At 38.4% G+C, this 15,470-nt stretch overlaps 2 protein-coding genes across 3 annotated transcripts in view; both read right to left on the bottom strand.

Annotated features, from left to right (window-relative positions):
- Nucleotides 1-15,470, bottom strand: part of LOC131239301 (exopolygalacturonase-like) — a 70,729-nt gene that overhangs the window by 14,397 nt on the left and 40,862 nt on the right. The window lies entirely within an intron of this gene.
- LOC131239300 (DNA topoisomerase 3-alpha) overlaps nt 1-15,470 on the bottom strand; it is a 33,300-nt gene that overhangs the window by 3,835 nt on the left and 13,995 nt on the right. Inside the window, exons 10-20 of one of the 2 annotated variants that reach the window (XM_058236934.1) lie at nt 14,703-14,831; nt 13,678-13,752; nt 12,749-12,838; nt 12,476-12,580; nt 10,335-10,369; nt 5,958-6,087; nt 4,944-4,996; nt 4,772-4,871; nt 3,044-3,082; nt 2,589-2,667; nt 2,326-2,397 (exon numbers count right to left, since the gene is read on the bottom strand). In XM_058236934.1, the coding sequence (XP_058092917.1) occupies nt 2,326-2,397; nt 2,589-2,667; nt 3,044-3,082; nt 4,772-4,871; nt 4,944-4,996; nt 5,958-6,087; nt 10,335-10,369; nt 12,476-12,580; nt 12,749-12,838; nt 13,678-13,752; nt 14,703-14,831 (907 nt within the window). The remainder of the gene's footprint in view (nt 1-2,325; nt 2,398-2,588; nt 2,668-3,043; nt 3,083-4,771; nt 4,872-4,943; nt 4,997-5,957; nt 6,088-10,334; nt 10,370-12,475; nt 12,581-12,748; nt 12,839-13,677; nt 13,753-14,702; nt 14,832-15,470) is intronic. The other variant, XM_058236935.1, reaches the window with a different exon arrangement.

The following is a 15,470-nucleotide window of genomic DNA, read 5'->3' as shown; positions in this document are numbered from 1 at the left end:
TTATTGCAATTCAGTTCAATTAAGCATCCAAACACACCCTTAACATCGGAAACAATGATCTTCGTGAAGTTGAGTTTGAGACAATCAAAGGATAAGAAAGTCCAATGAAGCAAAATCTTTTCTTGACTCCACTCAAAGACTAGCATCTTTGTGGTGGCTACCTAATGAAGATGAGAATTGGATATATTACTTATAACAAAACATAAAGGATAAAACTCCTTGCTTATACAGAATTATACAACACAACCCTAACAATAATAAAATGAATATTTTTTATATTTTATGTCCACTTTTTACAAGAATTGATGCACACATTCCTACATAAAACAATTCTTGGTATAAGTGTTATCATATTTAATCATCACCGCCGCCACCACCATCATTGATCCATCATAGCCTTATCCCATATATTTGGGGTTTTGTCATATTTTATCATCTCACAAATAGGAGCCAAAGATAAATGGATATTTCAACTTAAAGTTAGAACGGATCCTTTATTTCTTTGTTGGGTCCTTCAGAAAATCCCTTAACAGAAATATTGCCTAGATGTGTCTCAGATGGGAAACAAATTTATTATAACTCATCCCCACCTAGGAGACAGTCGACATTTCCTAAGAATTTTCATAAGCAAAGGCCCTTATTATCATATTGTTTATTCCTTGCCTTAATTCCAAGTCCACTACTTGGAATAAAATAAGTAGCCTGAAATTTTGAAACTCGGTGATTGTAATTAATCTACGTAATAGACTATTTGATAGAGCTTGATTGTAACCAACTTATGTCGTAGTCTATTACATTGTGTCTATGAGTTTTATGCTTTCATTGCCAGTTCCCAGACCGGATAAAGGAGGGCTGTGTCAGGTTGGCAGCCGACGTCAAACTTATGCCATTAATTTCCAACATGAATCCGAACGGAAAAGGATTCATGTAGCTGACCCGAATTAATTGTGATAAGGATTAGATGATGATGAAAATTTTGAACCTCGAATTAATTGTCTCCCAATGAAAGGAATGTCTAAAAAACTAACTATACCCAATCCTTTGAATATTCATTTCGAACTATTAATTATACATCACCTGTTTGACAGGGATGCTTTTTTCTTTTTTTCTTTTTTTTCTTTTTTAATGAAAGGTTCTTGACAGGGATGCTTCTAGCATGATATATAGAATATTACATAGCAGCATCGAACTTCAATAGCACAAGATAAAATAGCAGTCTGGAACAATGTGAAGACATCTAAAATCTACAAAAGCCAAGGAAGCTATGCTAAAGTATATATTATGTCTGCATTTTGATCCAGCACTGGACTGATCAGTGGCTCTTTCTTTTTAAACTAAATGCAATATGGTTTTCTACAAGAATAATGCAGAACCCTGATATTGACCTTAGTGCACTAGTGGAATAAACCAACGTTTAAATAAAACAAAGCACCGTGATGGTCCTTGCAATTAATTGGGGCAAAGTGCAGTGTGGAGCATGACTGAGTTGGCATGGGTGTCGTGTTTGGTATCACATTTCAATAGGATTCCTATTATTTTGAGCAGGCAACTACTCGAACTTGCTCCTCCATGTGCATGCTTCTGTGCCTTGCACCAAATGGTATGTTGTACAACTACCCCTCCATGACCCCTTTTGCTTGCTCGCACTTTGGAGGTGCATGTAATGGGGTTAGTATTGGGTGGAATGTGTTGATGTGAGTATTGTCAATATGAGATGGTTTCAAAGCCCAGGTATAAGAGGCAGGTTAACGTCAGCTGGTAGCCAATCATAAATCTTTTGTGATCTATCATTTAAAAGCCAACCCAAATTTTCTAGGAGAAGACTAAGATGATGATGATAATCTATATAAGTGCTAAAAAACAACTAGTTGGACTGCTGAGTTAGGATCTAACTAGCAAATTACTGCTCAAATCATAAGAACTCCAGTTTTGAATATGATTAGCAAAATAGGATATGGAAAGCTGACAGGCTATGATGATGACATGGTGATGATGAAGATGAGAGAGAGAAACTACCAACCTACCAGCTGTGCGAGGAATCTAAACCATGCGTAGGTGGCTCCCACCATCAAGATGACCACATGGAAAAAACTAAGCATGTCCAATCATCAGGTCGCCACATGCATATGATGACCATGGACCATTTGTACATTTTCCTAAACTGCACTCGTTTCCTTTAGGTGTGGCTCAAGTGAGAGTGGACCATCCTGATTTTACATACAGTCATCTTTGCAATAGGTACCGACTTACAGCTTAGATATTAAAATTGAGGTTCTCATAAAGATTTAGACTGAAAATGGGCCCTATTTATAATATAGTGCTTACCCAAATGGTCAACATTGTAGTTCGGTGGTATCTCCAAGCGACGAAACTTGAATTGAATCTTGAAAACAGGACCTATGATGACAAATTATAGCATAAATCATAAATAAATGTGATCGGAAACATAACAAAAAAAAAAAAAAAAATCAAGTGACCAAAGAAATCATGGATAAAGTTAAGAACAAAAAATTAATAAAACCGGAAGTTCTCATGTTGCTCGACTGGCAAATATCAAAACAGGAAAAACAAATTGATGAGCTAGCAACCTGGAGTGCAAGAGCTGCAAACATGGGTGGTGACGGCTGCTTCTGATACAGCTCCTGGAAGCCAAACGACATTCCGACACTGCATAAGATATACAGGATTAACTGCTATGCTGGAGATATCAAAGACTGTCAGAAACAACAAGTCTTATACACTGAGATGCTAAGGCAGCAAACTTGCAGCGGCTTCACGAAATAGAAGCTTCCTGTTTATAAAACATGATCTCGAAGATAGGTTCCTCCAACATAGGGGATTTTTCCCTCTGAAAAAAAGTGAAGTAAAAAAGCCAAAAACATTTTTCCTACACAAGTATCATGGTCAATCATGTGTTTTTTTTAGGCCAATGCCGTTGACTTGTGTGTATTTCTATTCAGAAATTTTGCATGGTATACAGCAAAACATGCTTCACAAATCTCTGGTTGCTAGAAGTTGGAGATATCAAAGATTGAAAACTCACATGTGGAAAGCGCAAGCATCCAACCATAAAAGTACCATCCTGCAGAGAGATAGATGAGTATTAAAAACATGGAAAACTATAAATGACATTAAAAAATATCACAAAATAAACATGTAACTGAGATAAGTAGGAACATCAACGAAAGTACATTGTTGAATACAGGCAAGATGCATTGGCTCAATAAACAAAACATGCAATAACATAGGAGTTCTAACACATCACAGATCCAACAGGAGAGTAAACCTGGCTACTCACGTTCTTCCATCAACATCAAAAAAAAAAAAAAGAAGTCTACTGAAGCCAAATGCTCTTGGATGGGCAGTTGCAGCTAGGGAGAGGAAGAATTTATTCTCCTACATATTGAACGTAATCTATCACTTTGAGGTCATGAGAACCTTGTCTTCGATCTATAGAATCGAATAGATCGTCAATTCTGGTGCTCTTCCTTGACAGAATAGAATCGCCGCGAGCTCTCCTTCATAACATTTAATTATGGTGTAAATAGAATTGGTACCCAAGAAACCCATGCAGGCTCCATTATTTGTTGACAAATTTCCACTATAAACCCTGCAGTATGTGTAGTACAAAGCAAATAGTGTCTAAAGACAGTTCTAACCCTTTGCTAATGAGAACAGTGCCATGATGTTGACCACAGTAACAAGGTGTACTAGTGCCTTTCAAGTTCTCCAATACGTATGGCACGGTCATACCTAGATTGACAAAGCAATCAAGCACAAGCTTAGGTTCATCCATAGCAAGGATGCATTTTTTCTTTTCTTTTCTTTTCTTTTTTTCTTTTTTTTCGATAGGTAAGATGGGCTCTAACCCATGGTAGGTATTTGGAGTTGTCGCTCACTGAAGCTGTAATGAGGATGAGTCTAGCTGAAAATGAATGAGTGGCAAGACGAGGAAGGATAGAATTACAAATGAATACGTTTGAGGGAATTTAGGAGTAGCACCAATAGGTAATAAGATGAGGGAAAGTAGACTTAGATGGTCAGGTCATGTGCAATGGAGACCAAGAACTATTCCAATTAGGAATAAGTTGGTATAAGTTAAAGGCTCTTAAAGGGAAAGGTGAAGGCCCAAAAGGGCATAGTGGAGGTAGTAAGAAAGGACTTGATGACCTATGGTCTAACTGAAGGACTGGCCCTTGAATCTTGATAGAGTGGAATGGAGGAACAAGATTCATGTAGCCAACCCCAATTAATTGGGATCAGGCTTATATGATGATGACGATGACGACAACGACAACGATGACGATGACAATGACAATGACGATGATGATAATGGCATAAGACCTTCAGATGAGAGAGCATAGAAGCCTAGACCAAATGCATAAGATGAAAAGCAGGTGCGAGATTCAGGTATAGCATAAACAAACATGATTGCCTACTGAATGCCTTTGGGAAGGGAAAATCTGTCAAATATAAATGCAATTAAATAATGCTAAAAGATATGGGCATCAATAGCCAAGGATATACTTCAGTTAAGTTATACTTGTAATAAGAATTCATAGGTTTCAGTACAAATGTCAATTAATAAACATGTAATGACAAATTACATGATCACAATGATGCAGCAGCCAGCACAAAAATTTGAAATGAACCTCACAATATATTCAACCATAGAATCACTTCTTTTGTTTTTGATAAGTCTAAATCTGATGTTTGGTTTTTAGAAGAAGTCTTAGGGTGTAGCTCCAGTAAAAGCTGACAAAAACATTACCGGCCTTCGCTTCAGAACCATATCAGATTCGCGACACAAACTACAGGACCGGACAGTCTCTCCAACAGCATGCTGCTCATCTCCACCAGGCCTATTAGACCTGAAAGGAAATAAACTTGTGAGACCAATTCATGACTATACAAGCTCTGCGCATCAGATAATAGGAGAGAACCTTTCAAAGAAAATCTCCATCGCTTCCAAGAGTTTCACTTTCTTCAACCTAGCCTGCAGCATATACAAATGTGTAGTGAGGAATCACACTGCATTAAATACATATAACATAAATGTCATTAAAGAACATCGATAAAGAATGATACAGCCCTTGCACCAAGGGGCGTCTATTAAATAACTCACACAAGCAAGAGAGAGAAGATGGAAAAAGTCAGAAGTCCATCGCCCTATTACTAATGAACAGAAAACTTAGGTACCAGATTCCACAATCACGTTCAGGGACTACCCATCCACACCAAGAATAGCAGCATACATCAATAAATGCAGCACTAAATCTGATACGCACCTAAGGTTGAATTGAATCGTAATTAATAGTTCAATAAAGTGAAAATGACCAACTGTAATTTACTTCCTTACTATTCGGATTGATGGACTAGGCTCCAGAGTCCAGACTGTAGTTATGTTACTTTCAAATTGGGCATGAAGGGAAACTGCAAGGTGAAGCTGCTCGCTTCTCATGAACATTGAGAAACATAACTACAGTTTGGTCATTTCATCTTTAGGTTACTCGGTTGAGAACTCGATTAAGCTGTGCATCCAACTGAAGTTCAAGAACAAATTATGGCCAAAAACTTGCCCATGATACTTTGAGAAGGTTTCATTTTCCTAAGCTTAGTAAAGGAGTTCACTTCTCTCGCATATATGAACAGTAAGTGAGCTTGTGCAACACCTCTCCCAAATTGTAGGAAAATTATCACATCTAACAGAACAGTATTTTGAGAATATCTTTATAATACTTAAGCAAGATACTGTTATTATATAACTAAAATTGAAATAAAAAATAGTATGCCCTTGAACTGATCGAACCACATCTTGACTCCCACTTCTCAGACTTTAACATTTAACTATATATTCCAAGAAGACCTATTGTGGAGACTAATAAAATCTGATGATGGAGTTTCCCAAGATTCAATATCCACATGTATCATGATAAAGAAATTCCATGCCATCTTACATCTAAAAAGCAGGCTTTCATCTGCTGCAAGCATGTCTCCAAAACTTCCAATTTTCTCTTTTGGCCCAGACTAACTGCTTTCATGTCGCACTCCATCATAGCTCTAAGATATGGTTTCCAGAGCTCATACCTGAAAAGTTTTGTTGAAATATCACCATAGGTATAATAATAATAATAATAAGAGTAAAGAATATGAAATAAAATTAGGAACCTGCATTTTGTATTTATATATTATCTGTTCCTAAATACATCTAAGGTCATGCGAAGTAAAAAAGAAAAAAAATTTACTGTAGTTAACTGCTGTTTTCCTCTACCAAACCAGGCACCGGAAACCTACAACTTATTAGAATAACCTACATGAGAACATGGAAATGTCTGAGATGTCTTGCAGTTGACGTATCTTACCTTCACTACATCAGAAATTTGCCGACAGAATATTCAAATATATGGGCTGAGCCTGGACCAGAATTTCAAGCCCAAGAAACAAATGACCCAGGCTAGTGCATGAAATTCAGGCCTGATAAATAATTGATCGGGGCTCAGGTTAACCTGACCCAGACCATTGCAACTCTTATGGTCTCTATAATATTCCGGCACAAGGATTAATCAGATCATTCTTGTCTAGGTAACAAACCAACAATGACAGTCCCTTGCCTTCACTTGCAACCACTCCAGAAGATTTTGTCCATAATTTGAAGGTTGCCAAAGTTAAAAGGCCCCTGCGAAGATCTCACTTCAATGGTACAATCAAGAAAAGATCATCATCTTCCTATGTTACATGTAGTTGACCAATGAGGTTGAAGTAGAGTTGTACACGAGTCAAACCGAGTTGAGCTTGGCACAGCTCAGCTCGGCACGGCCAGCAGCCAACCCCAGCTCAAACTTGGCTTGGCTCAGTTCGGTCAACAGCTCAGGCCAACTCGAGCCTGTGTGACATTTTCTCAAACACATATTGCATCTTCAATCTCCCACACTTTGAATGCAAATCAGTAAGAGTGTTTTACAGGCATTTCATCAAACACTCAGAGAGCAGCATCAAGATCAAGATATGAGGGCAGTCCTACAATGTAAAGTTTTTTTAGGTTTTGTTTCTTCAATCTTCCCTCGAATACCCATTTCAAGAATACCCTAATATGAGGGTAGTTTAAGAAACAACACTTCGTTGAGGCATTTCATCAAACACTTGGCGAGCAGCATCAAGATCAAAATGACCAAGTCACCGAGCTGATTCGATCCGAGTTGATTCGAGTCGGGGTTCGAGCTGAGTCGAGTCGAGTTCAAGCAAGCTCGAACTCGGCTCGAAATTTTCTCGAGCTCCAAAAACCAGCTCGACTCGGTCCAACTCCAGTTTCAAGTCAAGGCAAGTCAAGCTTTTCCGAGTCGAGTCGAGCGAGCTGACCGAGCTAACTCAACTTGTGAACAGCTCTAGGTTGAAGTCCATTGCAAAATTTGAAGATGTTAACCTAAGCCCATGTGTGTGTATAAGCCACAAGGTAGCCATCCACACACCACCATATGTATCAATGTGTCCACAGGTGCATGATCCAAGCTGTCCATCAGGTGGGTCTGACCATGTGGTGGATTTGACCTAAAAATCAAGCTAGCATATTCATTGTTGGTCACACTGTTAGATTCAAGAGATCTGCCTCATACATGAGCTCATTAGTTTTTTTTTTTTTTTTTTGAGAAGTGATAAATTCATTAGAGAATAATTCTATTCAGCTTTTATCATTCTAGATAAGTATCTCTTGGAATGTTCGAAGGTTGGGGTGTTCTCAGAAGCATCTCTAGGTTAAGGATATTAGTATTAGATCTAAAGCATGTCTTATTATTCTTTAAAAGTCCAAGCTTCAGTCTATGGACCGGGAGTAGTCGAGTCGGCCTAGGGTTGGCAGGGTGTGGAGCGGGAGTCCCTTGAATTAGTTGGGTCATCGGGTGGTATCCTAGTAAAGTGGGATCCTAATTTTTGGTGTCGTGAGGACGGTTTTAAGTAGAGGTGTACACGAACCGAGCTAGCTCGCTTGACTCGACTCAAAAAGGCTCGATTCGACTCGGTTCGAAGTTGAGTTTGAGCCGAGTGGAGCTGATTTTTTGAGCTCAAAAATGAGTTTGAGCCGAGTTCGAGCTGGCCCAAGCTCGACTCGACTTGGATCGAACCAGCTCGACTTGAACTCGGATCGAACCAGTTTGGTGACTCGGTTGCTTTGATATTGATGTTGCTCACCAAGTGTTTGATGAAATTACTCAACTAAGTGTGGCTAGTGGCAAGGAAGGTGTGTATATGAAACAAATACCCTTTTTTTCTTGATTTTTATATTGCTTAGAAGGTGTTTAATAAAATACCTGTAAAACCCATTGCTGTTGTTTTACATACAGTGGGATTTGAAGGTGCAATCCAGGTGTTTGTGAAAATGCCGCACAGGCGAACTCGGCTTGATCTTGGCTTGAACTCAGCTCGAACTAGCCCGAGCTGCTGACCGAGCCGAGCTGGCCAATCAGGCTCGAGGACCGAGCCGAGCCAAGTTCGAGCTGAGGTCAGCTAGTGGCCAAGCCGAGTCAAGCTGAGGCTAGCTCAACTCGGTTCAACTCGATGTACACCCCTAGTTTTAAGGGCCAGTTTTTGGTCAATGTGGTTTTCCAAGAAGTGTCCTCTAGTTTCAAATGGATCGTTTAGGGTGTCTAATCCGAATCATCTAACCTCCCGCCATCTAATGCAGTAGGAGCTGCCTTTTGTTTTTATAGATGGCAACTTCCCCGATGAGTTGGTGGGGACTTCAACGTTCCCTTTGCTTGCAAGACACTTAATGGGGATCAAGTCACCAATATCATGTGAGGCTTTGCTAAATGGGTTCTCAAGCATGAGATGGTTGATCTTCCTATGGAAGTTGTCAAGTTTACTTAATTTTTCGTGTCTCCTAGATGGATCTAAAAGTTCCCTTGGTCCGTCAACAAGGTCTTCCTAGGCTAGTGTCCGATCATTGCCCTGACCTTTTGGAGGTGGACAATATCAATTGAGGCCCTAAACTGTTCATATTTGAATAGGCATAGCTTGAAGTGAAAGGTTTCTACCCTATGATCTCTAAATGGTGGTGGTCCTTCGTAGTTGAGGGTCACACTAGTTTCAAGTTGTTTAAGAAGCTACAGTTGCTGAAAGCCAAGCTTAATTCTTGGAAGCAAGAGGTGTTTGGCACTTTGGCCTGAGGACTCTTTACTCAGAGAGATCCAAGAGTTGAATATCAAAGAGGAAGGAGGTTTGCTATCAAAAGCGAAGGAAGATACTAAAGTTAAGTTGTCTGTTGATCACTGCTCTGGACTCGAATAGGAGATCAAATCATGTCGGCGCTCTCAGGTTGCCTGGCTAAGAACACTAAATTTTTTCATGGGATGGCCAGGACTAGGGGCCAAGCCAATTACTCCTCGCTCTTGGTGAATGGTAAAAGGATAGTTGATAAATATTCTATTTGCCAGTCTATTGTCAAGTTTTACTCTGTTTTGCTCTTGGATGAGGGTCGGAAAGAGGTTGAGCCTTGATAACCTTCCCATTGCCAGTTTATCCTCGGAAAGGCCAAATCCCTTGGGAAGCCTATCTTGTTGGAGAAGATCAAAGCTGCAGCGATGGATTTAGGGAATGATAATTTTTCTAGACTTTCAAGGATTTGGTTAAATCAGATCTGTTGGGGCTTTGTTGAGGATTTTGTTCAGTTGGTTGGATTCTAAATGAGATAGGTTGCTCTTTCTTGGCCATTATTCTAAAGATTCATGGTGCAAAGAGTTTGAAGGACTTTCATCCCCTTAGACTGCTTGGTAGCCCTCATAAAATCCTCGACAAAATTCTTAGCCATGGTCTGAGAAAGGTGCTCCCCAATGTTATTTCTCACTCTTAGAGTGCATCTATCTTTGGTAGGAAGATTATCGATAGTGCTTTGATTGCCCACGAGTGCCTTGGCTCATGCCATAGAGTGGTTCTAGTACCAGGGTTTTTAATCAGGCTATGATGTACGTCAAGTATTAGGTGCCCTAAAGGGTTTAGGTGGAATGCGAGTTGTTCTTGTATTTGTTTATGTTTTCTCTACCTCTTTTTTTTTTGGCCTCTGGCCCTAATAAATTGCTTCGTCTTTCAAAAACAAATCCCAAAGGAATGTGTTAATAATAATATATGCCACAAGAATCCTTCAAATGCAAGAGAACAGAAGGTCTCATATCAGCACTATAATTCAAAACAACTCTTGGCATTCACTTTATATTGAAATGCATGGGCATCCAAGATGTTTCAAAACTTTCAAGAATGCTGTGGAACAATCTGATCCACTAAACTAACACCAACTTCAACTACCATTATAAGAAAACAATATCCAAGAACAATAATGAATGGCTTACCCCATGTCATCATATCCCATCACTAGTGCCTCTCCCTACAATTAATAGAGCCCAAAATCAACCAAACAGCCAGCATTTTAATAGAAAATTAAGAGTTGGTAATTCCATTGCATGTATTTCCAATTAGGTTATCAATGCCACGATCATTTAAAAATTAAGAGTTAGTAATTCCATTGCATGTATTTCCAATTAGGTTATCAATGCCACGATCATTTACTTTCTTAATGATGAAAAATAATCAATCTTTATTACAAACACAACAATGAATTGACTAGCAGAACAGCTAAGCCTACAAGATAAAATTACCCACAAGAATTTTGAAAGGATAGTTGCTGAAAGATTTATGATTGACTTTACAAATACCGTAATGATCACACTAAAAAATTTAGTAAAAAAGGAACTGTGAAACTCATAGAACTACTCGTGATCACTTCTAGTTCAGTACAAAATCATTCAACTCCTAATGGTAGACTTCTATCTTGACATGATCAAGCCCTAACCAATCTTTCATGTCTCATGTATATCAAAACCATCTGGCCAATAAGATGTATCCAAACAAAACCAGAAAATCACTTAAGATGTTACATAAACTGAAGGTTTAAAAAAAAAAATAGTGAATACTTGGCCCAGGTACCACATAATCCAAGCATTATGGTTCAATATAAGTAGGTGAATATAACAGAGACAAATATTTGCCCCTTCGATACAAATATAAATTGAAGTACCCTATCAATTTCTGCAAACACCAACTCATCACTCTCTATCGTCACTACTCTCTTCCCAAGGGCCACAATGAAAAAACAGAGAGACGGTAAAATTAGGATGATTTAGGCCAGTTGTGTATTTCCCCATTATTCTTTTTTTTTTCATTGTACATTTTTTTCTTCTTTCAAGAACCCAAAAGAAACATCTCTTCATGGCATGTTCCTACATCTAATTAACGTGCCAACCCAACCCAACCCACCCATATACACATGCCAATTTAGGTTGGTTTCCAAAACTGCAGTTTAGGTACTTATAAGCTTGAAAGTACATCTAGTATTATGCATCTGCAAATATGTAGGTATAAATTATGTTTACAAAAATATGTTCATGATGTAGAATGGATCTCTTAATGTAAGGACTAAACACCCTCCACTGACGTGCACCGAGAGAGGACTGTTATAGGTTAAAGAGGTGCTGCTTGAGATGGTAAAGGGAGGGTGGAATAAAAGGCGTAAAGGGGACTCTGCTGGAGGTGGTAAATGAAGGGTGGAGCGGACAGCTGGAGGTGGTAAATGAAGGGTGGAAGAAAAGCTTAAAGGGGGTTTCTCAAGGTGGGACCATGTAATCAGACTTCAAACAGTTTGACTCCAATGATGTGGTCTTGAATCCAAAATCCTTGGGAATCCAAAAAACCAGGCAAGGGCACTGATGATCTCCCTCCCTCTGGAGACGCATGGCACCTCCTAAAAGGCTCTTCGAGAATTAGAATATCCAAATAAACAGTTAGGAAACTGGCTTGGGTTTAAAAGAGGGCAACATTTATATATATATATATATATATATATATATATAACAGAGTTGTGGAAATTTGATTTATGCGGCTCCAATACATATATAAAACCCTAGGTTTCTATGTTTGTGTGTGTGTATGTGTGTTCCACGTTAGAGAAACTGTGAATTACAAATAATAATAATGAAATAAAAAAGAAAAAAGAAAGAACGAAAGTACCTCTGTGGCATGGAAATTGGATTTCCACAACATAGATATTCAGAAAAATTAAAAGTGGTGCCGACCCCAGCTTATGGCAAGGCTGGGTCCCATACCTATTTGGCTTATTTGGATTGGCTTCTAAAGATTCTAGAATACTTCTGGCTGGGTACTAGTCCTACTGGATGAGAGGTTTTCCTAATTGTGGTTAATCCATGCAATGATCATGGTTACAAGTCAAGAGTAGCTTAGTTCGATTCGGTTAGGCGATCTCAACATTTTATATTTAGGTGGGTGTCTACAATACCCATACCAGCAAGCACAGATGGACACACTTCATCCATTTCACGTGGACATATCAATGCATGCAAACAAGTGTAAATGGGAAATATGAAAGAACACAATAAAAGAAAGATTTCTAATAAGTCTCTAAAGCAATGACAAGTACCAGATTTGTTGGTGAGAAACGAGTGTTTGCATCTTTAGTAGCATAGAACCGATCAAGTAGCTTTTTTATGTGATCGTGCATCGTTGCATCGGTGCCAATACCGGCCTAGAGAAACAGGGAAAAGGAGAGATACACATACATTAGCAAACTATTGTAAATGATGAATAAGAAGTTTATAAACAAATGAATATTAGAAAAAAAAACATAATAATAGAGTTGATAAGAAGTATATCCTAAGCCATGAGGGAGAATGTACCGTACTCACAATCTTACCTTGTCCATACAACTTAGCAGATCGGATTCACTTAAAAGAGGGGGTGGTCTTGTAACACCTGAATCAAGAGTTAATGTCGTTGGAACAAACTGCATATCACAACAATCTGAAAATATCAGATTTTGCTTCAGCTTCCTTAACTATTCTATCAAGAAATGAATATGTTGCTTAAATGCATAATGACCACACAGCCTTATGAACCTAGGCACATCTTATGACACTGTTAAAACATTACATAATCCACAATAATGAATTTTGAAACCGAAATTAAAATGCTTCCATAGAGACGATAAATTACTTCCCCACAAACATAGACTGCAACTTAACCATCTCACAAACTTTTTTAAGTTTCCACCAAATAAGGTAAGAGTGCCTACAAGTCTATGAGGGGGAAAAGGAAAAAAGGCATAGATGGATAAGTCAATGGGCCCCAACAATTTGAACCCGCCAATCAGCCGGTTCAAACTAAATTACAAAGTAATAGGTTCAGGAAATGTGTTGCATTTTAATCAAAAGAACCCGTGTTACATTCTTTTTTATAAAACTCAATCATCATTTATACTATCAGGTCATGCACACAGGTTTTGGCCAAAATGAGGGAGCTATGTTCCAACTCCAAGTGGTAACTTGTTGGACATTTGATTTCATTGGAAAGGAGCCAAAAAATAAAAAAGAAAAAGGATATCATTATGTAAACTTGGAAATAATTGTTCAATACCATGCAAAAACTGAGAGTGCTCTACCTTAAGGGAAATAATATTTATAATAAAAAAAATAAAAATAATAAATAAACATGTAGTGACAGTGTGACACTGCTAAAAAAACATCAAGATAAATGCTTATGATGAAGATGAGACCATTAAAATAAATCAACTCTCCACTTATCCAAATTAATGTAAATATATGAAGGCATAGACTGAAAACTAACCTGTTGACCGAAGGTGTAATTCGGGATCATTGAACCACCCCAAGATTCAAATCTATATACATCCAAGTAATTTTTCTGGAAAACATACAAAAGGAGAAATCAATTAACAAAAACATAGAATAGCCTCAAGGTTTTCTCTTAAATGAATTGCAAACTGTTCATCTGGATGAATTTATATCCAGTGTAACTAACGGCATTAGCAGCATGCCTAGAAATTTTAGGCCACCTGCACCTCGTGCAACCTGAAAAATGTTGTGAGGTACCCTCATGGATGCCTCAGAAACGGTGGGAATTTTTGACACCCATTGAATGCTTTTCCCCATTTATTTTAGATCGGAGTTTTGATTGATGAAAAAATACCCTCCCAAATTTCTTAGCTTTATCATAACCTCATGGATCTTCTTCTTGATTTCTTTCTTCTATCGGTGTTTTAAGCACTACACTGTACTTCTTAAAAGCAATTTGAGTTTCCGTTTGTACCTTCATAATAACAGTATGGACCGTGGAACAGTATGGGCCACATGGCCAAGTATTGTGTAATACCTCCAAAAATTTTAATCCTATTGAAAAATAAAAATGACATGACGAGCATGGTACAACACACGGAATACAAGCTTCTTAGGCACAACTCACAAGGGAGAGTAGATGTCAATACTCAACGACAGTACAAGAGTAAGATTTACTGCAATTCTATATCGTTATTAAAATTGATGAGGATTAAATAAATAAATAAGCAATAGAATGCTTACTGCTACTATCACACGCCCAGAGGAAGAAAATAATTCGCCAGCAATGTGGGAGAATAATATATTTGCTGCTATCGAGATTCGAACATAGGACCTTCCGCTCTGATACCATGTCAAACAACCATTTACTCCAAAAGCTTAAGCTATCAGAGTGTGGTGTATCAATGTATATCAAGGGACTTTATCACTTCAACATAAGATTTACTGCAATTCTATATCGTTATTAAAATTGATGAGGATTAAATAAATAAATAAATAAATAAGCAATAAAATGCTTACTGCTACTATCACACGCCCAGAGGAAGAAAATAATTCGCCAGCAATGTCAATTTCGACAGTAGTTTCAGCCCCTACAGCTGGCTGTGAGACACAGGCAAGGAAGTGGCGAACAACCAGCTCATACAACCTCTGATGACAATTACAAAAGAGATTTAGTGCTCCATGAAAGCATAGGAGCCATGCACCCTTCCACTGGTTAACAAGAAACATAACCTTCGAAGGAAACGAATACAATCTAGAAGAACCATATGATCCTTAACACAAGGATATGTGTAGTACCCTCACCTTGACCTTGAGTATTGACCAGTCAATCCATTGTTTGGCGATCCATGCCATTCATCTGATGGGCCCATTGCAGTTAGACCATGCCCTACAAACCAATCCTAACAATTCAATCAATGGCCTGAAAATAAATGATGAGGAACAAAAGCAGCAGCTCTCCACACTTGACAGGAAAAGAAGCCAAAGATTGGGTTGCTGTATCTGCTATCCTCCGATTGGGCCATTGGGGAGATTTATGGAGCATGGTATGATAGGGCCCATTAGATCACATATTTACTAGTCTGGAAAACCAAGCCATGGGACCCACTGGTACAAATTGACGGCTTGAGGATATTGTACATATTTCCAGGCAGAGGATTATGCAAGTCCTACACATATTGTGAACATCGTCACCATAGCCTTCTCCCAGCTATTTGGTGCTGTCATAGAGTATAAACACATATGTAGAGTTCAAATATGGACTGCTAAGCTATGGTCCTAGCATTG

The sequence above is a fragment of the Magnolia sinica genome, chromosome 3 (assembly GCF_029962835.1).
Source record: "Magnolia sinica isolate HGM2019 chromosome 3, MsV1, whole genome shotgun sequence".
In the NCBI taxonomy this organism is placed as follows: domain Eukaryota; kingdom Viridiplantae; phylum Streptophyta; class Magnoliopsida; order Magnoliales; family Magnoliaceae; genus Magnolia; species Magnolia sinica.
The sequence above is the reverse complement of the archived record's forward strand: the minus strand, read 5'-3'. Positions and strand labels throughout refer to the sequence as shown.